At 45.0% G+C, this 27,641-nt stretch overlaps 2 protein-coding genes across 2 annotated transcripts; both read right to left on the reverse strand.

The window, feature by feature from the left end:
• Positions 1-1,127: 1,127 nt before the first annotated feature.
• LOC112555522 (protein toll-like) lies at positions 1,128-7,308 on the reverse strand. The gene is given in 4 exon segments (XM_025223956.1): positions 1,128-3,111; positions 3,113-4,828; positions 4,937-6,479; positions 7,112-7,308. Coding segments are annotated over 3 exon segments (3,546 nt in total). The 5' UTR covers positions 5,981-6,479; positions 7,112-7,308; the 3' UTR covers positions 1,128-2,325.
• Positions 7,309-10,058: 2,750 nt separating this feature from the next.
• On the reverse strand, positions 10,059-27,449 carry LOC112555524. Its single transcript, XM_025223957.1, has 4 exons — positions 27,373-27,449; positions 25,774-25,862; positions 21,432-25,326; positions 10,059-15,241 (listed from the first exon to the last, which is right to left on the reverse strand). Exons 3-4 carry the CDS (start codon positions 24,655-24,657, stop codon positions 12,192-12,194), a joined length of 6,276 nt encoding a protein of 2,091 aa, XP_025079742.1. The 5' UTR covers positions 24,658-25,326; positions 25,774-25,862; positions 27,373-27,449; the 3' UTR covers positions 10,059-12,191.
• Positions 27,450-27,641: the final 192 nt, after the last annotated feature.

Consider the following 27,641-nt stretch of genomic DNA (forward strand, 5'->3'; position numbering starts at 1 on the left):
ATTGTCTGTGCGTCTGTCTGTTTGTCTGTCATTTCCTTCTCTATCAATTTTGCATTTAAAAAATATTTAAGTATACATTCCATTCACCTGTTAGCAATTTTGAAACTTACTTTGAAACTGACTGGAGTTGACCTTTAACCTCGGTACTCATTATGGACCGGATTCGGTCCGATTGCTGCCCACTTACCCGCAACCACCCAGGGTGCGGTGGCCACTTGTGAGCGTAGAGACGAGGAGGCAGTGAGCCGTGTAATCCCCTTTTATTCCTACAGTTCCTAGTTTATTCCTAGTTCCTAAGCTTGCTACACTGTGCAGGTGTGATCAGGTCAAATCAATCATCACGGTCATGGCTGCGGGTCACCGCGCTATTGAACTGCGTGTTGGGTGCGGCGGCTCACCTCAGACCGATATCCAGAAATAGACACGAGTTATTTATGGACATGAAGACGGTTAAGGTTATTATTAGCTCAGGGCTGCTGACATTGTACAAGTGCACGTGCACCCAAGATGAACAAGCCTGTTTCAAGTGACAAACCCAAGATGCGAACCAAGGCCTCGTGTAAGTTTTTCATCTGAGCGAATCGGACAAAGGTAGGTTATCACCTCCAGTGCAGGTCAAGCAGAGACCAAATCATTAATTAGGTATCTGCTTTCTCATCCATTACCAACAGTATTAGCCAATAAGCTATATTCCTTAAAGGGAGTTAAGCTCTCATCTGATCTGCTAGCACACAGGTTATTTCCCTTAGACCCGTCGTGCTGCCGCGATCGTTCGTAAATAAACAGCAACCTTCACCTTGCTGTCGAGGGTTTGGAAAATCACGTTTTTTTTCCTAACCTATCCATCCATCACGAGCTTTATAAAAGCATCGTCCGTGTGTGGATTGTGGGTAGTATGCGTGAAACACGTAAAGCAGGCTAGAAATCCCGGATGTGAACATATGAGATCCGCAGAAAGAGGAACGTCAAAAAAAAAAAAAAAAAAAACAAAAAAAAAAAAAACAACAACACCCCCACCCCCCCAAAAAAAAAACAAAAAAAAAACAAAAAAAACAAAAAACAAACAAAAAACAACCAAAACAACCAAAACAAACAAAAAACAACAGCAACAAGAATAAAACTCTAAATACAAAACACTGGTTTATTCTTAAATTTCTTCTGTACATCCCAAATGCAGACTTACTTCACATTAACAATACAAATGAACGATATTTATGCTTGTAATGGATGGCGTGCTTTATCTTGATTGTGTATTTAGTGTAAAGGTAGCTATATCATGTCAAACGAAAGAAAATACAACAGATGAGACCTTCACAGCCAAAGTCCACAACTTGACAGGAAGACCAGTGGGGACAGTTGTGATACAGCGACAGACGCCGTGCAGCGGTCAGAGTCAAAGCGACTAATCAGGATTCTACATCGTATACATGAGGATATAAATCACGATATACATTATTACAAACATCACAGTGCTAAAAAATACTGACATGTCTAATTAATCTGTGTTTCAAGCTGTCCCATTGGCTGAAGATAAACGTTAAAATATCCGTGCCACAGTCCTCACGTCTGTTGACTGATAACGGCTGATGATGTCTTTCTGTGAAAGGTGATGTTTGTAGCCGGTATCTATGAACACTGGAGTATTTACCTAGAGTTTGGAAAACTGTTGTTAAATGGAATTTTAATCATAACGAAGAAATTTGCGCCTTACTATGTCTTTAATATTAAGAGCTTAATGAAAACACAACCATCTCACACATTCATTCTCTGCACGCGCTGACTTATTTTCCAAGGACACACAAATCTCACAAATACACACACACAACAACAACAACACACGGATGTATATCCATATCACTGAACAAACTCTTGGAATGTTTGAGGGAGTTTGGCTTGTGCATCACAGTGACTATCGGGTGCACAAGATGGATACACCTGAACAAATACATTCGCAGACGACTAAGTCACAACTGAAACGCAATTCTCAGGTGTAGTTGTGAGGTTTCTCTCACCTGAAACACATGTATGGATGCCACACCTACGTACACCTGCTCCGATTTCTCTGCTTTGTTTGCACTCCACCCTGGGTACGTCTGACTGACCGTTATTGCATTATCGAGCTCAGACCTGAAGTTTTATTTACCGCAGGTTCGTGTCCAGGAATTTTTATCCTTTTATGCAGGTTAGTTTAAAGAGGAATCTCAAACCTAGTCACACCGACAGGCAGTAAGTTCTTCCCCATTCTCTCTTACATACATACACGCACGTGCGCGAATCCCCGTCCATCTCTTTGACACTTACACATCTGTGGCTTTATCATCACTTTCATCGCTCGAGTGCAGATAAGCAGGAGGTTAGTCCATCAGATGTTGCTGGTGTCGCAGCTAACAAACGTTGCAGACGTTGCATGAACCACGGGTCGTCCTCGCACAGCACAACCGTCGTCCGCACAGCGTGCTGCACCTCCATCACCAGCCGCCCGACGTCCAGCCCGCGGCGGCAGAGCAGGAGCACGCGCTGGTCACGTGACTGCAGGCCGCGGTCAAAGGTCACGTGGAAGGCGAAGAGCAACCAGCCGCATGCGCAGGAGGCGTTGGAAAGGACGAAAATGGCGCGCTGGCAGGCCTCGGCCGCCCGCACGATGTTCTCCTGGATGCTGAGACCGACGAGAAAGTCCCTGTCCTTCAGGATGCAGCGGTGTCCAGCTTCTTCCAGCGGCGCCACCACGGTGACAAGAGTCGGCTCGAGGTCAGCCTCCGAGCACCACACGAAGATGGACTTTCTCCTCTCCTCCCGCTCCTCCTGGCCGGACCTGGCAGGTACTCTCAGACTGTTCGGTAGGACGATGCCAGGAGGAAAGATAAGGAGAGGAAAATCTCGATCCTTGGCAGCAGAATCTCGAGTGTTTGGACCAGAGTGTGTTTCATTTGACCAAGATTCTGTATCATTTTCACCACAATCCGTATTATCTAAACAAGAATCTGAAATATTTACACCAGAATCAGTCCTGCTCACATGAGAATCTGAAATATTTTCACCAGAATCTGTTGGTTTGACTGCAAAGCGGTGACTGCCACTGAAGCCCCATGGCTTGCAGACAACTGTCTGCAGTCAGAGCTTTTCTGTGAGAGAAGAGAGCTCGGGAATGTGGAAGATGATGACAGGTTCGATAAAATTGAGAGCGATGATTAAAGTAACTGAGCGGTCGTTCTAGAAACGCGTTATGTTCGTTTTCCGCGACTGCCGCAACGTTCTGAGCGTCTACACGTCCACCGAGACTAATGACCTCCGGTTGCCTCGGCAACGTCCCAGCCTGCACGTGATGCTCTCTGTGGCGAAGATGCGGCATTTCGTAGGCTAGCTTCTTGAAAAAATGTTTGTCCTCTGTGGTAATGAAGCGCCCTCTGGCGATGAATTGCCGAACCTCTTTGACATGGATGTCCCGGCATGTCATTTGGTGCAGGACGACGACTAGAAAATTGACCAGGTCCTTGCGGCATTTAGCCAGTCCTTGTCGCGCGGCTACCACCAAAACCTCCTCCTCCTGCCAACCTTTGCCGAGCACCACCACCAACCGTCGACTGTTGTTCATACAGTGTCGTACATTGTCGCTGATGGCGAACCCCAGGAAAGCGTCTCTGCTGTGGAAGAAGACACGGTAAGCCTGCTCCTGCTCGAAGCGGGTCACCACCTTGTCTAGGATCCAATCCCGGGTGCCGGGGGCACAGCAGACCGCCACGTCATAGAGCGCGGGTTTGTCGACCTTCTCCAGGTCGAACGGGTGTAGACCGGTGTAGACGTATACCAACAGTTTCAGCTGTTGTCGCTTGACGAGGGCGACGATAAGCAGCAGCAAGAGCAAAAAGCAGGATGTCAGGGTGCAAATGACTGACATGGTCAGGCGAGTGCTGGGGTCGGTGGTGATCCGGCAAATGAACTTTTCGTCCGGGACACTGATCAGCACCCTGCCGTCTGCGTTCGGATCACTGCACTTGACGTTCATCCAGTCACTGACGTTTTCCTGGCTGATCAGCAGCCAGTTCTTCATCCACCTCGTTCGACAGTCGCAGCGGAAAGGATTTCCACTTAGCCGTACTTCGCGTAAAAGGCGGCCACCTGCATCTTCTGCGACCTCTGGCGGCAGTTCTGTCAGCAAGTTGTCATCCACATGTAGAATCTGAAGTGACGTCATGAGATGGAGGATGTCTCTATGCAACGCCTGCAGCCTGTTGCTGCTCACCTTCAGGACATGGACATGCTTTAGGTAGGGCCGTCCCTGCAGCTCTTCGATGTTGTTGTTCTGCAGCCACAGCTCGCTCGCGGCAAGAGGGACCTGTGCCGGAAGTGACGTTATGTTCTTGTGTCGACAGTCCACGATGACGGTCCCAACTCGGGCGCGAACGTAACAAGCACAAGGGTGAGGGCAAGAGTCGTTGTTGTCTTCCGCTAGGGGGCAGTATGTATCTTCGTCTCGCAGACTAATCAGCGGTCTCTTCTGGATGGCCAGCTCCTCCGGCCACCCACACACCCACCCGCCGACAGATCCCTCTTCTCCAGTAAGGTGACCCGTCATTAGCAGCCATCTCAGTGCGTGGGTCGCGTTCAGAATGTTGCAGTCACAGCGCCACTGAGCGCCTGTCACGAAGTTAAAGTGCTTGAGCAGCAACACGAAGGTGTTGAACGCCTCATCGCTGGCGTTGTAAAATGTTATGGAGCGCAGCCCGCTCTCTCGAAAAGTCACAATCTTTTGGTTCTCCGGCTTTCCCGGAGGTTGATGAACCGCTGGATGGTAGGATTCTCTGCACTTCAAACAGCTGCGCCAGGGTCGTCATTCGATCGATGAAGACAAAATCGAGGACAGACATATTCGTTTTATCAAGGTTGAGCAGTTGGAGTCCGCTAAGCAAGAAGGCAAAAACTGGAATTTCTCTCAGGGGATTGCTTTGCAGATCCACGGTGTTGAGCTTGATGGATAAGCAGTAGAAAAAGCTCCGTCTGACACCACAGAAATGTTGTTTTTTCCAAGCAGCAGGACTTCCAGTCGTACCAGGTTGGCGAACAGTCCACTCTCCAACACCGCCAGTCTGTTGCTCTCCAGGTTCAGCTGCTTCAGATTCCTTAGGTTTCCGAAAATGCCGGCAGGCAGACTCTGCAAGAGGTTATTCTGAAGATCCAGCCTCGTGAGGTTGGTCAAGCTTGCGAAGAGGTTCGCGGGAAGGGATGTGAGCTCGTTGTGGGCCAGGCTGAGGAACTGCAGGCTGGTGACGTCGCGGAACGTGTCTTCGGCGATGGTCCTCATGCGGTTCCACTGCAAGGAAATGTACTGAAAGTCACTGCTAAACCGGAAGTGCGTCAGATTGGTGATCCTGTTCCAATCAAGCAAAAACTCGCGACGGAAGGTGTTGGGAGGGACGAGCAGGGAGCCTGAGTAAGTGTACTTATCGTCGTGGAGCGCAGGTCGAGAGAGGTTCCGCGGGAGCCTGAAAAACCCTCTCTTCCAAGGAAACTCTATCGGTGACGTGAGACTGTTGTTGTTGACCTCTAGTGACGTCAGGTTCGGGAAGATCGTCTTCAGTTGATCCGGAAATGACACCAGGCTGTCGTTGTTCAAGGCCATCTCCACCACGTTCTCGAGATTGTTGCCGCAGTACTGTATGTCCTGCAGGTAGTCTGATGTGTCCCAGTCGTTCATGATGGCTAGAGATACGACATTTTGAAAGCCGTGACATCGGCGCTGGTCGGTCCTGACCTTAGGAAAGTCGGAGATTCCACTGTCGTACATGATCATGACTCGCAGATCGGTCAGGTCGGAGACGGCGTTGACAACCTCCAGCGAGATCTGACACTTTTTCAACGCGAAGGTACGAGATATAACGAGAGAACGTCTGGTGCTGGTCCGCGGTGCTGCTGTCGTTTGCACCTCCTTTGTTACTGTTTTCGCTTTCGTCGTCACCATCACCATCATCATCAGCTTCTCCATATTCACGAGGCAGATAATCTCCTCCTACCTTCTTATCATTATCCACCAACACGACTTCGGTCCTCGGAATCTGGCATTGCAGAACTAAAAAGACGGTCAGTTCTGACCCTTCCAAAGAGCTCAGCTTGCTGCGAAAGTCTTGAGTAGTCATGTGACACCTGGGAGGGTGCTCTTGAGGGGATCCCGGTGGAGGACGAATCGTAAACTGAAGGTTGAAGGTCGGGATTTGATATTTCTCTCTCTGCAGATAGCTGTCTTGTCGGAGCTGCTCTCGAAATTCAACGGAACACCTTAAGAAGAGTGGCACAGTTGATTGTTGTTGAACTCCAATGACCTCCTGACCTCCAGTAAACTCATCCTTGGGGTCTGGGGAGTCACGTTTCACATGCAGAATGGGAGTCGAATTGGCTGTTTCAGGTAAAAGAGCGAGGAGGAGCATCAGGGCCGTTATATTCAAGGTCTCTCGAATTCCCATGACTTGCAGAAAGATTTCTTAGTCCTGGAAAAAGAAAACAACCGCTACTGAAAACTTGTGCTTTGTTGTAAATCTAGACTTCAAAGAATGTCATAAAGTGAAGGCTTCACAATTACTAGAGTTACTGATACCTCCAATAATTATACCCTAATCTGTGACGACTGTGGCATGCATTAGAGTGAAGGATACAAAATAGTGTTGTCTTTAATCTTCGTTTCTTAAATTTGTCGAGTTTTTCACGTCCACGGTTTTCCTATAGAAGATGGAGACAATAGTTTGATCCTTTTATGCACTTTTCCCTCATTTACTGACCACTCACATGTACACAAACACATATATTGCCAGTTGAATTACATCTTGCATGCCTACTGGTAAAATAATAAACGATTACAAATTAATGATTAATAACCCAGAAGGTCGTCTACCCCGGGGGCACGTTCTGGCTTTGGGTGGCCCTGTGTAAAGCGGGTAGGTGCTCGGTGTTTGGGGTGAGAACACGTGTTTGTGTGGAGCGAACTACAGACACCATAGTTTCTCTAACGTCACAACACACCTTTGCTGGGCGAAGCCTCGTGTTTGAACAAGAAACACAAGGTCAGGGCTAGCTACGACTCTTGTTACTCTTGTTGATCAAACGAGTTTAGTTTTCTACTTACCGAGTAAACAGCCGACGAGGGTCAAAACCAGTCTCGACAGAAATCCCACACAAGGTTTTCCTTCCCGACAGACAATTTGTTTACATTATCCATGCCTTCATCGTCGGTTCTCGTCATCATGTCGCTCGCAGTCTTCTACATCTGGTTGTTTTGGAAGGTTTTTTTTTTTTTCAAAATCGACGGTGACGACACAAACGTCTGCGCCGTCGCTCGCTCCACCAGTTGACGGCGAGGTGAGCCTCGCGAGTCGCCTGCTCGTTTAAAGCCCTACCCTGAGCCTAAATCTATATTTTATAGGTAATTTAATTTCGAATTTTTGAATCAGACTTTAAAAATCAGACTTACAAAAAGTCAGGACAAGGAGGGAGATAAAACCTTCAAATATTGACTAATTTCGTGACCTGAGGTTCCATGAGGTTACGTGTACTGTTGTTGCCCCATTTCATTAAAAAAGACAGAAAGTGAAATAAATGACGTCACCATTGTATATACAAATGCGGTTGTTTTATATGTTCATCTGATTGCTTCATATGTACTGCCGACAAAAAAATTCTAAAAGCATTTAGAAAGATGGGAAACTCCATTTTAACTCACTGCATCGCAACGAATGCAGCCATAGTGTTTTGTTTTCACAACCAGCTCCGTCCTTCACACTGAATGTTGTCCGTCCACTTGCTTCTTATCGCAGCGCGGGTGGCACGCGGCTGAGGTGTAACGATAAACCTCGCTTCACGATACCTTGACGTTTTCAACTGAACAGTATCTCGACACAACCAGATAATGTAGCTTCTGCGAATATTTTTTGTCCCTGGCAGTGCTAACTAATCTGGAACCTGTTCAATTGTCTTGTAGGATCGCAACCTGGAGAAAAGCTATTTCTGGCTGTTTGTTTCGTCTGTTATTACAACCGCTGCTCGCAGTTACTGATTCTTTGGACCTGATGTTGGCTGCTTGCTGTTGACGCCTTCATTTGCGCTTCGTGATGCGAGCAGAATATGAAATGGTCTCTGATATAATAACAGTTGCTCACTTTATATAAATATATTCTTGGCTTTATTTTTGTTTGTTATGGGATAAGAAAGTGCGCTCAGCTACAAAGACAGACATCCATGAAATATTTTTATTAATTTACAGATAATATTTAATTAATTTATGAAGCTAATCTTTCTCTCTGAGTCGTGTTGATCATACATGTAGTACTATTTAAAAGTGTTCTCTGTACATGCATTTCTGCAGTCGTGTGTGTATATATATATACACCTGTAACACCTGTTTTGTTTGCAAATCCGTTTTTGTGATTAGGAAAGAAAACGTGTCACCGTTTTTCTGTTATCGAAATAAAAAGTTGTTTGTTCTTATTCTGTGTCCGCCAAAGAGAGGTATGTTCAGAGTGTGTGTAGGTTGTGGAGGAACTTTTAACTGGTCCTGGCAATCTTTTTACGGGCTTCCCCAAAGTCCAAAGCTAAGGGCTTGGCTCCATCATAGGATGAAGTTGCGGGTAGAGAGGGAATGACATGAGAGTGGGAATTTTCTGTATGACAAACGAGGAGTTGCTACACATAGCTCCGGGTAGATCCTAGTTGACTAAATGAAGTAGCTACAGTTCGCTAACAGATCCGTGAATGGAAAACGTTATCACCACCAGCAGCTCCAGCAACTACATTAAAGCACATACGAGATATATTCGAGCTAGACGGGTGGAATGCGCAAGGAGGAAGTCTAGGATGGTTATCATGTACTGTCTTCTCGGTTGTCCATCCGGATATAGTCTGATTCAATCAAGGAATTCTCATAGTAACGGATGCTGGGAGACTTGGGATCTTGACGGGTAGAAAGTGTTCCGGGAAAGTTGGACAAAGTAAGTACATTCCACAGTCGTCATCTGCCCCCGGTGTTGTGCACAGGGACCAAAACGACCCGGATGTAAGGTCTTTGTGAACATCACGTCTCCGGTCCGTTTGTCTATTGCTGTGAGCGACAAACAGGATGTGAGAGCAAGCGGGTGTTGTTTACTGTCGTGACATACTGGCTCGTGCAAGAAAGTAAACAAGCACATGCCTACAAGGACTTTTGTTCCTACAAAGCTGACTAGGAAACAGCATGTTAGCTGGGACCTGTAGTGACGTCAGGGGGACCTGTAGTGACGTCAGCGCTAACGACAATCCATGTGCACTTTCTTTAAAAAAATATAACGGATTTTTGTAACGAAGTAAGGACCGTGCTATGTCCTGCTAACTTGCCAGCAACCTGTTGATTTTAATTTCATTTTTCTACTCGGGTTGAGCAAAGGGACTAATGAGGGGACCCAACACTTGTCACACCAGCCTCCAGAATCCGTTGCCGAGAGCAGACAGCCACTGGTGAGACGAAAGCGTTTAGCACTCTGTTGTAGAGTCGAACCTGTGTTATGTCGTGCTGGAACGGTCATAATTTTCAGCAAAGGCTTCACATCAACCAGTCTGATCACAACCTGGATATTGTAACTGCTATTGCACCCACACTTTTTGTGCATAGTTTTGCTTGTAGGTATGATCCCCAGAACGGAAGGTGGGTATTCACCCGGATGTTGGCAATTTTGCACTGAGCTGTATCCAGTCGGCAAAGAAAAAAAATTATACACTAAGCCTTTAATACGTCATTCAGATCCGATCTCGTCAACCGTTGTCTTTATCATGATGTTTGTAATCCCACCTGTGAATTAAAGAGAAGCAAGACACCTGCGACATTACTACAAAGAGTCTCTTGACTTTTCTTGCAGGTAAAATGTAATGCATGACATTTAAATCTGAAATATTTCAAACCAGAAATTTACACACTAAAATATTTTACACCTGATCTTTAAAAGCTTAAACATTTCAAAATTAAAATTGAATTTTTACTTTTTTCCCGAAACTCTCAACTCTAAATGACTAAATAATTCTAATAAGGAATTCAGAACATCAAGTACTTCATTATCTCAAATATTTTATTAGCGAGTGTTTATATTAAAGTCGGTAGTTGACAGTGCATGATAAGAGGAAAGATTTTGCGAATTTTTAGTTATTGGAAGCTATGGAGACAGGCAGAAAAAGACAGACAGACAGACAGACAGACAGACAGACAGACAGACAGACAGACAGACAGACAGACAGACAGACAGACAGACAGAGTGAAATAAACTTTTACACCTCACTGTGATTGACAAGCACTTTCCTGAAACTCGTAAAATATGTAACCCATCCCATCAACAAAGGTGTTCAGATTTTAAAGTTTTTAAATGGGACACTCGAGGAAAAACTCAAAAAGCGAGAATTAAAAGAATTTTTTTCATAAGCTTATCACACCACCAACTCTATCACACTTAACCCTATTAAAATGTGAGAGATGGACAGTAAAGGACGAGGAAGAAGGCAGTAAGAGAGTTCTCAGTTGACAAGTACCAAGCTTTCATCGTCTTATCTTAGAGAAATCTGACTTTACTCAATTTAGAAGGCGATCACAGAAATTGTCAGGAATAGGTAGGCAGGGATTATTGCCCTTACCAGTGTGTTTGCTGCGTCGTGGTTTCGCGTCAGAACCCGACGTCATATTATGACGCAATTTTAGATTGTACGTCGGAGAAAAGATTTTGGAAGAGAGCAGACGGCTGAGAAGGGACTAGAGGCGGACGGAGTGTGTGGAGTGTTCGCTTTGGAACTTGTGTGTTATTCCCAAAAGAATATATTCGTGGTCGTCAGCTAGGTGTCTGCCGAGACAGCATCTACCCCTTATAAGAACTGGAACTTGTGAGTTGTTCCCGAAAGATTTTATTCGTGGACATCAGCCAGGTGTGGCCGAGACTGCACTTTTAAATTTCAGGACCGGGAAAGGGAGGATTTTACCAGGAATTTTATTTTTCTCAGACGATTACTCCAGGCAGTGCGGAGGTGTGAGTAACTAAGACTTTAGAGAATTATTCAAAAAACAATCGTCCAATTTCATTTACAGGCCGCCGCGTGAAAGACATTTAGACTGTATAAAGTTCGCAGTAACGTGTGTGTGTTTAATGTTTAATGTTGAGTTATATAAAATTCCGTTGCCCACGTCAAATCTATGTGATTTGTGATTGAAAGAACACTGTGGGGACGTGTGAGTGCGAGTGGTGTGAAATTGTGCATTGAACGCGTCCCTGACAGAAATCAGGGGTCTTTTTTCTCCGCAGCACCGGTGACGAAAAATTCTTTTTTCACATTTGAACTCTGACTACACATCGTGAAGGCAAGAACCAAACTGTGGCGATTCACGGTTCAAAGGTCGTGTTTATTTGTTAGCTGTTCATAGCATAAGGAGATCGATGCGCATCTTGGGAAGCCACGTGACCGTGTGACGCAAAACACGAAATTACATCACGCCGTGACGCGATAGGGGAATTCCCACGTTTTGTTTAGTAAACAAGTAAACCTGGAGTCCCACATGGCGAACGCAGTCAGTCCAGGTGGGGATCCATGCCGACTACAGGGTAAAGAAAAATTGTATTTGGTCATCAACGATCTCACAAAGTGATCGCCCTAGTTACCCAGTAGCTTGGTGTTTCATTGGTCTAAACTGGGGTAAGGGTGAATTAAATTCACACAAAACTTTTACAAACCAGTTGTCTTATTACCCCGGGGAAGCACTGAACAGACACATTCATCTCTCTGAAATCTGCCTCTGCAGATTTGCATTCAGTACATTGTGAATTCTCCAGACTTCTGTGACTGCTGGCCAACATCAACTGCCTTGAATCTCTCTCTCTCTCTGGAGCTACAACTGAACATGACAATCTCCCTTTTTCTTCACTTTCATCTGAGGGGACTCGTATAAGAGTTGTATGTTTGTGATTTGTCATACACAGCCAGGGAAAAGTGTTCGTAGGATTTATTACATACTGTTGTTTGTTTTTCAGTCTTCCCTGTTGTCAATACCTACATTTTGTCTCAAGCGCCAGGAGAACACTCCTAACCGACATGAGTAGGCTCTATATAAATCATTCAAAAAGAACTGAACTAGGGGTCTTTTCTTTCCAGCAACACATCACAGTTATCACACAATAAGACATCGTTTTTCTCTGCAGCCACTACAGTCAGTACATCTCTTTAAAATCTAATTCTGCAAATTTCTGCAGACGGGATTCGAACCAGGGATCCTGTTCCCGCAGCACGGCTGATGTTCTCACAGCCTGCTGCACGTCGTCGGTCAAGTTGTCCGCGTTCAGTGCCGCCCGCAGCACCAGGAGCACCCGGCGGTCGCGGTGTTGCTGGCAGCGGTCGAAGACGACGTGGAAGGTGAAGAGGAACCACTCGCTGGCGCCGATGTCGTCCGACAGCACGAAGACTGCGAGTGAGCACGAGTCCGCCGCGCGCACGATGTTGTCCTGGATGGCGGCGCCCAGCGGGAAGTCTCGGTCCTGCACAATGCACTGGTGACCGCGACTTTCCAACGGTTTAACGATGCTTTCCACCGTGTAGGTGAGGTCGACATCCGAGTACCACACAAACACAGATTTCGTTGCCCGTTCTCCTGTCGATGGCAATTTGCAGACACGACGATCACATCCTTCTGAAGGAGCTGCACCGATCTCCAGAATAACATTCTGCTGGTTTTCGGTGATGGCTACGATGTCGTGAAACTTGACAACACCCTCAGGCTTTCGCACGTTCCTGCAGCAAAAGAAGATTTTGTCCGTCTGAAGATGAGGCATTTCGTAGGCCAGCTTCTTGTGAAAGTGACTTTCAGAAGTCGTCAAAAAGCGGCCCTTCTTCACAAACTGCTGCAAGTCCTTGTCCTGTATGTCCCTGGGTGAGGTCTCGTGCAGGACAACGGTCAAGAAGTGGACCATGTCCTTGCGGCACTTGTCCAAGCCTTGACGGACGGCCGTGACCAGAGTTTCCTCGCTGTCCCAGTCTTTGGCCAGCACCACTACTAACAGCCGGCTCTTCTTTACGCAGTGACGCACGTTGTTGCTGATGGAGTAACCCAAGAATGCATCTCGGTTAAGGAAGAAGACTTTGTAGTTGTAAGCCATCTCCAGAACCGTCACCACATTTGTCAGCACCCAGTCCTGATCCCCCAATGAGCAGCACACTGTCACATCGTACAGAAATCGGTCCTTAGAGGGGTCACGGTCAAAGGTGTGAAGACCGGTGTAGATGTACAGTTGCACCTTTAGCTGACGTCGGTAGATAAAAGCGATGACGGCCAAAACCACCAGCAGCAGCGCCAGCGACAGAGGAACAGCGATGTGGACGGCCAACTGCGTGAGGCTGGGCGCAATCTTGCAGACGAACTTCTCGTCCGGCACTCTCGTGATCAGCTGGCCCTCGTCGTCGTCCAGGCTGCACTTTATGTCATTCCAGTCCTCCACCTCTACTTTCGGGTCCAGCACCCAGCGCTTCAACCAGCGGGTGTTGCAGTCGCAGCGGAAGGGATTCCCCGACAGTCGGACGCTGCGAATCTGCTGCAAATCGCCCAGGTCGGGAAGAAGGGTTGTCAGCCAGTTGTCGTCCACGTGTAGCACGTGCAGTGACGTCAGTTGATCTAAGACCTTCTTGGGTAGTTCCTGCAGGTTATTGGCGCTTAACTTCAGGGTATGCAGCTGCTGAAGGTACGGTAGCGCCTCCACTGTCTTGATCATGTTGTTCTGCAGCCACATATCCCTCGTCCGGGTTGGAACAAAGGCTGGAAGTGACGTCAGACCCGCGTGCTGACAGTCAACGATGATAGTAGAAACACTCGTGCGAACGTAGCAATTGCACGGATCTGGACATCTTGTTGTAAGATTACGTTCCTCGCGAAAAGGACAGTAAGTCTCCTCGTCACGGAGACTGGCCACAGTTCTTTGTCTCAGCTGGTCTGGCCACGAACATGTCCAGCCGGTGAACAACACCTCTGTTCCGCTCAGGTCCCCCTTCTCCCTTAGCTCCGTCACCAGATGAGTAACATTCAGAATGTTGCAGTCACATGACAGGTGGGCGCCATCTGTCTGGAAGGTGAAATACTTGGCCAAAAGCGTAAAGGTGTTAATTATCTCCTCAGTCGAGTTATACATCACAATGGACCGTAGCTTGCTGTTCCTGAGAGAAACGACCCTCTGGAGGTTAGGAGCTGCTCTGAAATTAGCATCTCCTGTCGTTGGATTTTTAAAATTCTCTAATATCCAGTAGGTTGACGTCCGGTTGATGATCTCTACAAAGTCGAGGACCTCTATATCTGTAGACTCCAGATTTGTGTTGACCAGCCCGCGCAGAAGAAAAATGATTGGTGGGATTTCCTTCAAAGGATTCTCACTCAGATCGAGTAAGGACAGTTTAATAGAAAGAGTGTCGAAAGCCTTGTCTGACACGTGCATAAGGTTGTTTCCCTTTAGATGGACGCAAGTCAGCTGTTCCAGGTTAGCAAACAAACCGTCCTGCAGTTTCTCCAATTTGTTTCCGTCCAAATTCAGCTGCTGGATTTGCAAAAGGTTTCTGAACAAATTCGTTGGTAAATACTTTAATCTGTTTCCCTGCAAGTCTAGTCGCTTGAGCTTGCGGAGGCTTGAGAACAGGTTTTCTGGCAGGCTTTCAAGGACATTGTCCGCCAAACTCAGAAACTGCAAGTCAGGAATGTGATAGAAGACCTCCTCTCCAATTTCTGTCATGCCATTTCGTTCTAGGGAGACATACTGAAACTCTCCGCGGAAGTAAAAGTGTGTTAGGTTAGTTATATTGTTTCCGTTTAAAATGTACTCCCGACGAAACAAGTTGGGCTGTATATCAATGGCTCCGTAGTAGCTGTAGAGGTTGTTGAACTGGGAGGTCCTCGACAGATTTCGCGGCAGCTCCACTAAGCTTGATATCCAATCAAAATCTACCGGCGCCCACAGATGATTGTTACTGAACTCCAGAGCTATTAGGTTGGGCATCACAGTGTGTAGGATTTCAGGAAATGTTTTTAAACTAATGTTGGCAAGGGCGACTTCTACAACGTTGTCGAGCTTTCCCGTGCAGGTGGACAGAAGGTGCAAGTCGTCTTCCACGGCCCAGTTGTTCATGATACTGAAAGTGACAACATTGTGAAACAAATCGCAAAGTTTAGTATCCTGCTGCAGTTCCTGAAGGTTTGAAGGTGTTATTATCGAAGCTCTCAAAGACTCTGAGATCCGTCATGCTTGCCACCATCCATGCACCACGAAGAGAAACCCTACACCGCTTGATCTGAACATAGGAAATGTAGCGAGAGTAGAACCTATGTTCCGAGGAACTTGAAACTCTGTCACTAGCCCTCACCTCTTCCGTATCATTGGTTTCTAGTTCTGTCTTGCTGACTTCCTCGTCCTCAAGGAATATGACTTTTATTCCGGGATTTTTGCAAGTAAATAGAAACACCACGTTGATAGGCGGCTCGTCGGAAGAATTGAGTTTGCTTTCGAGGTCGCTCCGAGTCACGAAGCACATGGTACGGTTTTTGTTGTCTCTCTCTTCGTCCATTAAAAAGTTAAGAGTCATTTTTATGGAAGGCAAAACATAGCCATGGGTGGAGAAATGATCAGTTAGTTTCACATTGCTGTACTCCACCCGGCACCTTGTCATCACCTTGTCATAGGAACCATTAAGAGGAGCCATCTTGGTCTGTGACGTTAACGTCGTGAGAGGAACTAGTCGGGTAGATGCTGTCCTATAGTCACAGAAACAGATGTGTTATCTATATTGTTGCTGGAGCTGGTAGAGTTGTCTTCCGCTGGCCAAGAGTCAGTTTGAATAATCCACACACTTGTCACAAAGGCAAAGGGCAGCAATCCTCCAGCAACCCATCTCCCGGGGATTGATATTTTTCCTTCTCTTCTTTTCACTGCAAACGATCGTTTTCCAAAGATGAAACAAGAACATCTAATTAATGAACAAGAAAAATATTACTTTAATTAACAATTCTTTCCAATTAAGTTTTTCTGTCTTTTCTCGACTGATACAGTGTGGTTTCTTTGTACTGGATAACACGGACTACAGTGAAAGTTTAAACCACGGTATTACTTTCCGTAATACATATTTTGCAGCAGTAAGAAACGCTTCCAGCTTCCAACGTTATTTTCCTCTATATTTTCTTATTTTATTTTGATCAGATCAATATACACATATATAAAGAGAAAGAAAACATGACAACAAAATAAAATTTTCTGATTTTCTTCTATTGTGGTCATAACTGTCATGTCTTCGTTACTTAGTCGTAAAAGCTTCATTTTGGGTTTATTTTTCTTTCTTCCTTTCTTTTGTCAGCCTTTATATATATATATTTTTTTAATTCCAATTTTTTGCCTTTTTCTGTGTACACATACAAAGCCTATCCCATTCCGACTACCAAGGACAAACAGATAAAGTACTAACAGATAACAGATAAAGACTCACCAAGTAAGGTCTCTTCCTGTTCTCACAGACCGAGGTTTGCGATCAGTCATCTACTTCCGGCCAGGTATCTGCCATTAGAGCAGAAATGATATAATTTCTGACTTTAATGTATGTCTCCTTTATCTAGAGATATGTTTGGTGATCACATGAAAGCCAACAAATAATCTAGCGAATGAAGAAAGGAATGAAGGAGAGAATGAACGACTGCTTCTGGTTTAATTAAAAGACTCAAACAAAAAACAAAAATCTTATTGTAAATTGCACAGTATGCATGGATTACAAATTATTTCCCTGAATTAAGTCTGCTGCAATAATAAACTCAGTGTACTGAACGCTCACTGCACACAGAACAATACAGATCAAAGAAAAAATAAAGAGAAATAACCACAACCCATATTCAAACGGTTGCGATGGAATTCATCCCCATATTTGTGAAGGCCATGAAACTCGCCATAACCGACAGATTGTGTGCTGCTGCACCAGCTTTATCATTGTCGAGCAGCTTAAAGGTCTACTAGAGGAGCAAATTTGTTGTCTAACGAGGGGTGCAGTTCAGCGCAAGATACCATTTCTCTGAATCTTGATGAACCTCGACAGACACTCTTACAAACACTAACAATCAGAGCAAGAGGTCATAATCGTGGTCATGTCTGTACACAGATGTTCTTAATTAACATATGATCATCTCTTGTAATGGCTAAAACCTTCAAAACCTCTACATTAGCGATGTACGATGATGATGTCTTCTGTTGTTGATTTCTGTGTCTGCGGATGTCTGTAGCCAGTCTATGTTCAGAGAAGAAAGGGATGATATCCACAAATACCTTGAGAAAAAGTATCATGTGATGAACTTTTCTCAGTCGAGAGAGAACAAATTTATGGACCACAGTAGTCCTTTAAAAACTTTCTTCACCTGCCCTGAACTGGAATGGTTTCAAGCTCGTTGTTCTTTTATTGATTTCTTGAAAGAATAAATTCGATAGCTCTAGAAAACTGTGACGGGGTCAGTCACGAATTAAGACTCAGAACAATAATTCTGGGGCCCTGTTGTGTGAAGCTGTTAGCGTATGGCAGATTAACACACACACACAGACACACAGACACACTGACCGAACGGGCGCTAGGAAAGAGTCAGGAAAGAGCAACGACACCAAAAGAGAAGACACGAAGGTCAACATTTGAAACAAACAAAATTTTTAAATTATGCGAAAGTCAAAAAAGTCCTGGAGAGGACGACCACACACACAAAAAAAGCCAGGAACAGGTATGCAGTTGTGAGTACAGCCCAGCTCACTACTCAAACTTCGTTATGTCACAGTTCAAAGCCCCCGGATACGTTTCTTATCTATTGTCTGTAACTTCAATGCTGTGAGATAATCAGCGTTCCTGCTGTAAAGGTCATGACCTCTTGTTTTTGGCATGTAGTTAGGAACATAAGCTCACAGATAAACGTTTCATTTACTCCTTTGTGGTCCTAAGTTGAACCTAATTCATAGCATTTTACCACTGATTACAAGAGATTTACAAGTGAATTGTAGGAGTCCGAGTATCTCACTGCAATGACTAATTAATCGTTTCAAACATTTCAAACATTTTGTTTATAATTAACGAGCTTCTTTCTGTCGCCCTCGTTCATATCCCTTTCACTGTTGCTTCCAAGACCGTCCTCCTGGCTTATCTAACATTTCTACACACAAGGTGTGACTACAGACAAGACTGCAGACCGAATGTTATTTCTCGTTAATGCACAAGACATGGGCACCGGCTCGGTCGTCTGCTACACATGACCGCAAACAAACCCTCCCCTTCTCCCTTCCCACACACACACACTCACAAATAAAACGTGAATAATAATATTCAGCCTTTACACATATCGTAAATGGTTGAAGTCTCTACTGGAATGTGTAGAATACTTGCAAACAAATCGGAATGATTACTCACTGCACTGCGTCTTCCCTCTGTCCTCCATGTCTCGCAGCGTCTGCTCATTCGCGCATGCGCGGTGCGCTGTGTGAAGTGCGAGATTACAGCAGACGATATCCGGTTGATATTTCGTTTGCAAAAGTAAGCGTGAAGCATGCACATAGACAGCCGAGCAAACAGTGGATAACGACTATCCTCAACTTCCTTCTTGTATACTTCACACACCCACTCCTTGCCCACCTACCCGAGTCTAGCTCGAGTCTTACCTTGCGGCGAAAGGCCTGGCCGAGGTCAGACAGCCATGTTGTAAATGACACCTGCAACTGACTCCACCACCACACCACCACCCAAACATGATTAATGCTCTTCAATCAACACAAATATTTTGTTTTTTACAACAGACATGCCTTATAGAGACCAAGGACAGACAGAAGGCGCACAGACTGAGGCTTGTGACCAAAAGAATTAACAGCAAGGAAGCTCAAACGTTGACTGTATCACCCCCTCCTTGCATTTATATACCCAAACATAAATTATTTATTTTATATGCTCTATGTAATTATATTAATTATTTCACAACACAAAAATTATATAACTTCTCTGTAATATAATCACAAATCACGATCTCGCGGGACTGCGCATGAGCAAAGCTGTGCAGCGGCTTGTGTACGCGTAGTAATATGGCGACAGGTTTGTGCATCTGACCTCGCTGACCTCTCTCGGCCTTACAGCCGAAGGAGAAACAGTGTCCACTTGACCTGCTTTAGTCTTGCTTTCCTCTAAACAGGCCCCGTCCTCCACTAGTGTACAACACTAACCGCTTACTGCGTCTGACGCCAAAGAATGAAAGATAAAAGGACGAGTTGGAAAAGAAAGAAGATAAGAAAGAACAAAAATATAAAAAATGATTGTCAATATATCTAATATCAAAGAAAGAAAACATGAAGGGGAAAGAGGAGAAGGAAAAATAAGAAAATGGAGGAACAGCATCAGCTGTAACTGCACCACGCACCAATAGCAACACTTCCGCCTTGTTGTACGTACTTGCTTTCATTTTGTTCTTAGATGTCAGTGCATCGTGTTGGTAGTCTGTACCACAGTGGAAAGTTCTGGACAAGGAGGAGGAAGAAGTTGGTCTAATCGTTACTCTGCCCTCTAGCGACATCGTGACTCCTCACTCTTCATCGCCTATCGCCAGGAAGACACCTGTTTGTTCATATGTTAATACTAATATGCAAAATTACATGCTTTCTGTGTTTTTTTCTAAGATGCATTGCTTGCTTCATCTTTCAAATTCTATTTTCTCACTTTTTTCGCTTTAAGTGAGCTCACTTCCTATGTTATAATTGGCCGCTGTGATGAATGAAGTTGGTTCTTTGTCAGTACTTCTTCAAGGATGGTCTTACAGTTCATATTTTTTACCTTTTGTCCAAAAGCAAAGTTACAAAATACAACGATAGTTCAGATCGGATCTCATCAACCGTTTTTTTTTATAATGATTTTTGTATTCCCAGCTGTGAATTATGGGAAGTAAGACACCTAAAAATATTAGTGAGGATTCTTCTGCTCTGTTTTGCGGCTCAAACGTACATTTCAAGTGAGACATTTCAATCTTAAATATTTCAAACTAGACATTTACATGCCAAAATAGTGTAAACCTAAACTTTAAATAATTAAACACATCAAACTTAAAAATTAAATACTTAACCTTTTCCGAAACTCTCGCCTCTAATGTGTAAATATTTTAAACGAGAAATTGAGAAAATCAAGTACCAAACTTTTTCAAACATTTTATTAACAGAGTTTGATATTAAAGTCGGAAGTTTAGGGGACAGATTTTGCCAAATGTACCAATTTTGTTTTAGTGGAAAGCTGTGGGTACAGAGGCTGAAAAGGGAAGAGATACGACAGACAGTTATATAAATTTACACCTTAAAGTGCTTGTCAAACACTTTCCATCAACTTTGTCAAATATGTCACCCATCTCATCAACAAAAATGCTCAGCTTAGACATTTTTTAAATGAGACGGTTGAGAAAAATATTTAAAAACGAGAATTAAAAGACAATTTAGAATAACTACACATGGGAATAACGACGCAGTTATACTAGTTCTGATGATCTGTGCAGTGAGCAGTGAACACAGCTTCCGGTATGTGGCTGGACATAGCACATCTGTGACATCATATCGAGGTCCGTAGTTGTCCATACATAGAGAATCAGAAACACAGTCGGGCGGGAGGAGGACACTAATCCAGTTGATCCCTTTAAAATATCACTAATAACCAACCAAAAATATTTTTCTCCGAAGCAAAGAGACTAATCAATCTCTGTAAAATCGTTTTTGTGTATCATATTCTAGCAAAACATTTATACAATATGCATTTTCTAGTTCTTGTCGTTCATCACACTGACCCCACTCCATCACACTTAACTCACACTGTACAATATGCAATATATATATATACACAATATATACAATATGCATTTTTCAGTTCTTGCAGTTCATGGTTCTACTACATTTTCACACTTACCCCACTCCATCACACTAACCCCACTCCATCACACTTAACTCACACTATCACCCAACCAACTCTTTCTCAGTTACCAAGCTCCATCACATTTAACTCACTCTATCCACACATTAAAATGTAGAGGAAAGTAGGACAAAAAAGGACAAGGAAGGAGACTGTGGGAGATTTTTCAGTCAATTTGCTTCAAGCAGTCATAGTGTCATCTCATTTTACTTAATATCGAAGGCGAGGACAGAAACCAGGGGTCTTTTTATCTTGAGCACCGGTGGCAAAACATCCTTCTTCACATTTTCCGATTACAAAGTGAAGGAAAGAACCAAACAAGATGTCTTATTTCCACTGGGAAGCACTCAAAACTCACTATTTGATCTCTCAAAAACTCTGCCTCTTCCAAAGAAAGAAGTAAACTAAGGGACTTGTGTTTCCAGAAACACATTAAAATGATCCCATAATCAAATATAGTTTTCCCTATAAAGCCAGTCAGTCCATCTCGTTGAAATCTGACTCTGCAAACTTCTGCAGACGGGCTTCGAACCAAGGGTCCTGTTCCCGCAGCACGGCTGACGTTCTGACGGCCTGCTGCACGTCGTCGGTCAAGTTGTCTGCGTTCAGTGCCGCCCGCAGCACCAGGAGCACCCGGCGGTCGCGGTGTTGCTGGCAGCGGTCGAAGACGACGTGGAAGGTGAAGAGGAACCATTCGCTGGCGCTGATGTCGTCCGACAGCACGAAGACTGCGCGTGAGCATGAGTCCACCGCGCGCACGATGTTGTCCTGGATGGCGGCGCCTAGCGGGAAGTCTCGATCCTGCACAATGCACTGGTGACCGCGACTTTCCAGCGGTTTAACGATGCTTTCCACCGTGTAGTTAAGGTCGACATTGGAGTACCACACAAACACTGATTCTCCTGTCGTATAGCAATCGCTCTCCTCGGGATCGTCAATTTTATCGTCTGCCCCAGCGCATTCCGGGCTGTTGTTCATACTTTCTTCTTTTACCTCCCCTTTCACAGTAGTTTGTTCATTTCTGATACCTTCTTCCTTCGGTACTTTCGATGCGTTAGCGACTAAAGATGACAATTTGCAAACACGAGGATTGCATCCTGCTGAGGGAGCTGCACCGATCTCCAGAATAACATTCTCCTGGTTTTCAGCAATGGCTACGATGTCGTGAAACTTGACAACACCCTCAGGCTTTCGCCTTTTCCTGCAGCAGAGAACGATTTTGTCCTTCTGAAGATGAGGCATTTCGTAGGCCAGCTTCTTGTGAAAGTGACTTTCACAAGTCGTCAAAAAGCGGCCCTTCTTCACAAACTGCTGCAAGTCCTTGTCCTGAATGTCCCTGGGTGAGATCTCGTGCAGGACAACGGTCAAGAAGTGGACCATGTCCTTGCGGCACTTGTCCAAGCCCTGACGAACGGCTGTGATCAACGTTTCCTCACTGTCCCAGCCTTTGGCCAGCACCACGACCAACCGCCGGCTCATCTTTACGCAGTGACGCACGTTGTTGCTGATGGAGTAACCCAAGAATGCGTCTCGGTTAAGGAAGAAGACTTTGTAGTTGTAAGCCATCTCCAGAACCGTCACCACATTTGTCAGCACCCAGTCCTGATCCCCCAATGAGCAGCACACTGTCACATCGTACAGAAATCGGGCGTCAGAGGGGTCACGGTCAAAGGTGTGAAGACCGGTGTAGATGTACAGCTGCACCTTTAGCTGACGTCGGCAGAGAAAAGCGATGACAGCCAAAACCACCAACAGCAGCGCCAGCGACACAGGAACAACGATGTGGACGGCCAACTGCGTGAGGGTGAGCGCAATCTTGCAGACGAACTTCTCGTCCGGGACTCTCGTGATCAGCTGGCCCTCGTCGTCGTCCAGGCTGCACTTTATGTCATTCCAGTCCTCCACCTCTACCTTCGGGTCCAGCACCCAGCGCTTCAGCCAGCGGGTGTTGCAGTCGCAGCGGAAGGGATTCCCCGACAGTCGGACGCTGCGAAGCTGCTGCAAATCGCCCAGGTCAGAGAGAAGGGTTGTCAGCCAGTTGTCGTCCACGTGCAACACGCGCAGGGACGTCAATTGATCTAGGACCTTTTTGGGTAGGTCCTGAAGGTTATTGGCGCTTAACTTGAGGGTCTCCAGCTGCTGGAGGTACGGTAGATCCTCCACCGTCTTGATCGTGTTGTTGTGCAGCCACATCTCCCTCGTCCGGGTTGGAACAAAGGCTGGAAGTGACGTCAGACCCGCGTGCTGACAGTCAACGATGATAGTAGAAACCCCCGTGCGAATGTAGCAATTGCACGGATCCGGACATCTTGTCTCCATCTCAGTAAGGTTTTGTTCCTCGCGAAAAGGACAGTAAGTCTCCTCATCCCGGAGACTGGCCACAGTTCTTTGTCTCAGCTCGTCCGGCCAGAAACACGTCCAGCCCGTGAACAAAGCCTCTGTTCCGCTCAGGTCGCCCTTCTGCCTCAGCTCCGTCACCAGGTGAGTCACATTCAGAATGTTGCAGTCACATGCCAGGTGGGCGCCATCCGTCTGGAAGGTGAAGTACTTGGCCAGCAGAAAAAAGGTTTTAATCGTCTCCTCAGTTGAGTTATACATCACAATGGACCGTAGCTTGCTGTTCCTCAGAGAAACGACTCTCTGGAGGTCAGGAGCTGCTTTTATGTTCACATATTCACCGGAAGTTGGGTTTCTCAGACTTTCCAATACCCTGGTAAATGACGTCCGGTTGATGATCTCTACAAAGTCGAGGACCTCTATATCTGTAGACTCCAGATTTGTGTTGACCAACCCGCGCAGAAGAAAGATGATTGGTGGGATTTCCTTCAAAGGATTCTCACTCAGGTCGAGTAAGGACAGTTTAATAGAAAGAGTATCGAAAGCCTTGTCTGACACGTGCATAAGGTTGTTTCCCTTGAGACGGAAGGAGGTCAGATGTTCCAGGTTAGAGAATAAACCGTCCTGCAGTTTGTCCAATTTGTTTCCTTCCAAATTCAGCTGCTGGAGTTGCAGAAGGTTTCTGAACAAATTCGTTGGTAAATATTTTAATTTGTTTCCCTGCAAGTCTAATCGCTTGAGCTTGCGAAGGCTTGAGAACAGGTTTTCTGGCAGGCTTTCAAGGACATTGTCAGCCAAACTCAGAAACTGCAAGTCAGGAATGCGATAGAAGACCTTCTCTCCAATTTCTGTCATGCCATTTCGTTCTAGGGAGACGTACTGAAACTCTCCACGGAAATAAAAGTGGGTTAGGTTAGTTATATTGTTTCCGTTTAAAATGTACATCCTACGAAATAGGTTGGGCTGTATATCAATGGCTCCGTAGTAGCTGTAGAGGTTGTTGAACTGGAAGGTCCTCGACAGATTTCGCGGCAGCTCCGCGAAGCCTGGCATCCAATCAAAATCTACCGGCGCCCACAGATGGTTGTTACTCAACTCCAGAGCTCGGAGGTTGGGCATCACAGTGTGGAGCATTTTCGGAAATGATTTTAAACTAACGTTGGCAAGAACGACTTCTACAACGTTGTCGAGCTTTCCAGTGCAAGTGGCCAGATGGTGCAAGTCGTCTTCCACGGCCCAGTTGTTGATGATACTGAAAGCGACAACATGTCGAAAGGCGTCGCAAAGTTTAGTATCCTGCTGTAGTTCCTGCAGGTTCAAGCTGTTATCACCGAAGCTCGTAAAGACTCTGAGATCCGTCATGCTTGCCACCATCCATGCACCACGCAGAGAAACCCTACACCGCTCGATCTGAACATAGGAAATGTAGCGAGAGTAGAACCTATGTTCCGTGGAGCTTGAAACTCTGTCACTGGCCCTCGCCTCTCCAGTATCATTGGTTTCTACATCTGTCTTGCTGACTTCCTCGTCCTCAAGGAATATGACTTCTATACCGGGGATTTGCAAGTAAAACGAAACGCCCCTATGATCGGTGGCCCTTCGAAGGAATTGAGTTTGTTTTCGAGGTCGCTCCGAGTTACAAAACACACGGTACGGTTTTTGTTGTCGCTGTCTTCGTCCATTAAAAATTTGAGAGTAATTTCTTGGGAAGGCAAGATGTAGCCATGGATGGAGTAAAGACTGAGTCGCTTCTGAGTAATGTACTCAACCAGGCACCTTGTCATCACCTGGGTGCCGTTGGAACTGTTATAGGAGCCATCTTGGTCTGTGAAGTTAACGTCGTGAGAAGAACTAGTCAGGTAGATGCTGTCCATAGTCACAGAGACAGTGGTGTTATTTATGTTGTTGCTGGAGGTTGTAGAGTTGTCTTCCGCTGGCCAAGCGTCAGTTTGAATAATCCACACACTTGTCACAAAGGCAAGGGCAGCAATCCTCCAGCAACCCATCTTCCAGGGATTGATATTTTTCCTTCTCTTTTTTTCTCTGCAAATGATCGTTTCCCAAAAATGAAACAAGAACGTCTCATAAATAATCAAGAAAAATATTACTTTTATTTACAAATCTTCCAAACAGCTGAAAAGACACACTTTTAAAAATGGAATAGGTTTCAGTCTTCACGGAGTGCTATGTTCATGCACATTTTTAATGTAAAGTTGTAGAACAAGTACACATTAACGCACACATGTATGCACACACAAGCACAGTATAAAATGAAAGAAAACATGACAACAAAATAAACTTTTCTATTGTGGTCATAATTGTCACGCCATCGTTACTCCCAATGTCGTTAAAGCTTCATTTTTTTTCTTTCTTCCTAGCTTTTATGTTAGCCTTTCTATATTTTTTTCATTCATGTTTTGTGCGTTTTTGTATACAAACACAAAGCCTATCCCATTCCGACTACCAAGGACAAACAGCTGAAGTACTTACGAGTGAGTAAGCCAGAATCACCAAGTAAGGTCTCTTCCTGATCTCACAGATCGAGTTTTGTGATCAGTCATCGACTTCCGGCCTGGTATCTGCCATTAGAGCCGAAACGATATCATTTCTTAGTGTCCTTTACACTAGACACATGTTCGGTATCACATGCGTGCCAACAAATTAACTCATGACTGAAGAAAGGAATGAAGGAGAGAATGAACGAGTGCTTCTGGTTTAATAAAAGACTCAAACAAAAATCTGATTATTAATTGTACAATATGCATTGATTACAGATTATTACCCCGAATTAAACCTGATACAATATACTCAATGTACTGAACGTTCACTGCGCACAACAATAGAAATCACAGAAAAAATGAACAGAAATAACCATAATCCACATTCAAACGGTTGCGATGGAATCCGTCCAGATTTGTGTAGGCCATGAAAGTCGCCATAACCGACAGATGGTGTGCTGCTGCCCAACTTTGTCATTGTCAAACAGCTTAAAGGTCTACTAGAGGAGCAAATTTGTTGTGTAACGAATAGGTACAGCTCAATACAAGATACCATTTCTCGAAATCTTGATGAACCTCGATAGACACTCTTACAAACACTAACAATCAAAGCAAGAGGTCATAATCCTGAAGCCATGCCTATACACAGATGCTCTTAGTTAACATGATTCCATCTCTTCTCATGGCTAAACCTTTAATACCTCTACATGATCAATGTACGATGATGATGTCTGCTGAGGCCTATACACAGAGAAGAAAGGGATGATATCCACAAATATCTTGAGAAATAGTATCATGTGATGAACTGTTCCAGTCGAGAGAGAACAAAATAGCACACCCCACTAGGCCTTTAACAACTGTCTTCACCTGCCCCGGACTAGGATGGTTTCAAGCTCCCTGCTCTTTTATTTGTTTCTTCAAAGCAGAATAAAGTGCTCGCTCTACAAAACTGTGACGGGGTCAGTCACGAATTAAGACTAATGTTTAATTCAGTCCCACGCCAGTGTGTAGCTAGGTCTCAGAACAATAGTTTTGGGGTCCTGTTGTGTGTAGCTGTTAGCATGGCAGGTTAACACACACACACACACAGACACATTGACCGAACGCTGACTTTGAACCTAATTCATTGAATTTTACCCACTGATAACGAGATATTTACAAGTGAATTGTAGGAGTCCGAGCATTTCACTGCAGTGACTAATGACACATTTAATTAATCGTTTCAAACATTTTGTTTATAATTAAATAGCTTCTGTCTGTCGTCCTCGTTCACTTCCCCTTCACTGTTGCTGTACTGTTTCCGTCTTCCTGGCTTATCTAAACATTTCTACACACAAGCAGCGAATAGAGACAAGACAACAGACCCAATGTTATTTCTCGTTTACACTAGACATGGGTACAGGCTCGGTCGTCTGCTACACATGACCGCAAACTAACCCTCCCCTTCTCCCTTCCCACACACACACTCACACGCAGGTGAGTGCAAATCAAACGTGAATAATAATATTTAACCTTTACACACATCGTAAGTGGTTGTAGTCTCTAATGTATTGTGTAGTTTACTTGCAAACAAATCCGAATGATTACTCACTGCACTGCGTCTTCCCTCTTCCATGTCTCGCAGCGCCCGTTCGTTCGCGCATGCGCGCTGCGCTATGTGAAGTGCGACTGAAGCAGACGATATCCGGTTGGTATTTCATTTACAAAATTAAACGTGAAGTATGCGCACAGACAGCCGAGCAAACAGTGAGTAACGACTATCCTCAACTTCCTTCTTGTGCACTTCACACACCCACTCCTTCCCCTACTCGAGTCTAGCTTGCAGCGAGAGGCCTTACAGAGGTCAGACAGCCATGTTGT

Source organism: Pomacea canaliculata, linkage group LG14 (assembly GCF_003073045.1).
Source record: "Pomacea canaliculata isolate SZHN2017 linkage group LG14, ASM307304v1, whole genome shotgun sequence".
NCBI classification, from domain to species: Eukaryota; Metazoa; Mollusca; class Gastropoda; order Architaenioglossa; family Ampullariidae; genus Pomacea; species Pomacea canaliculata.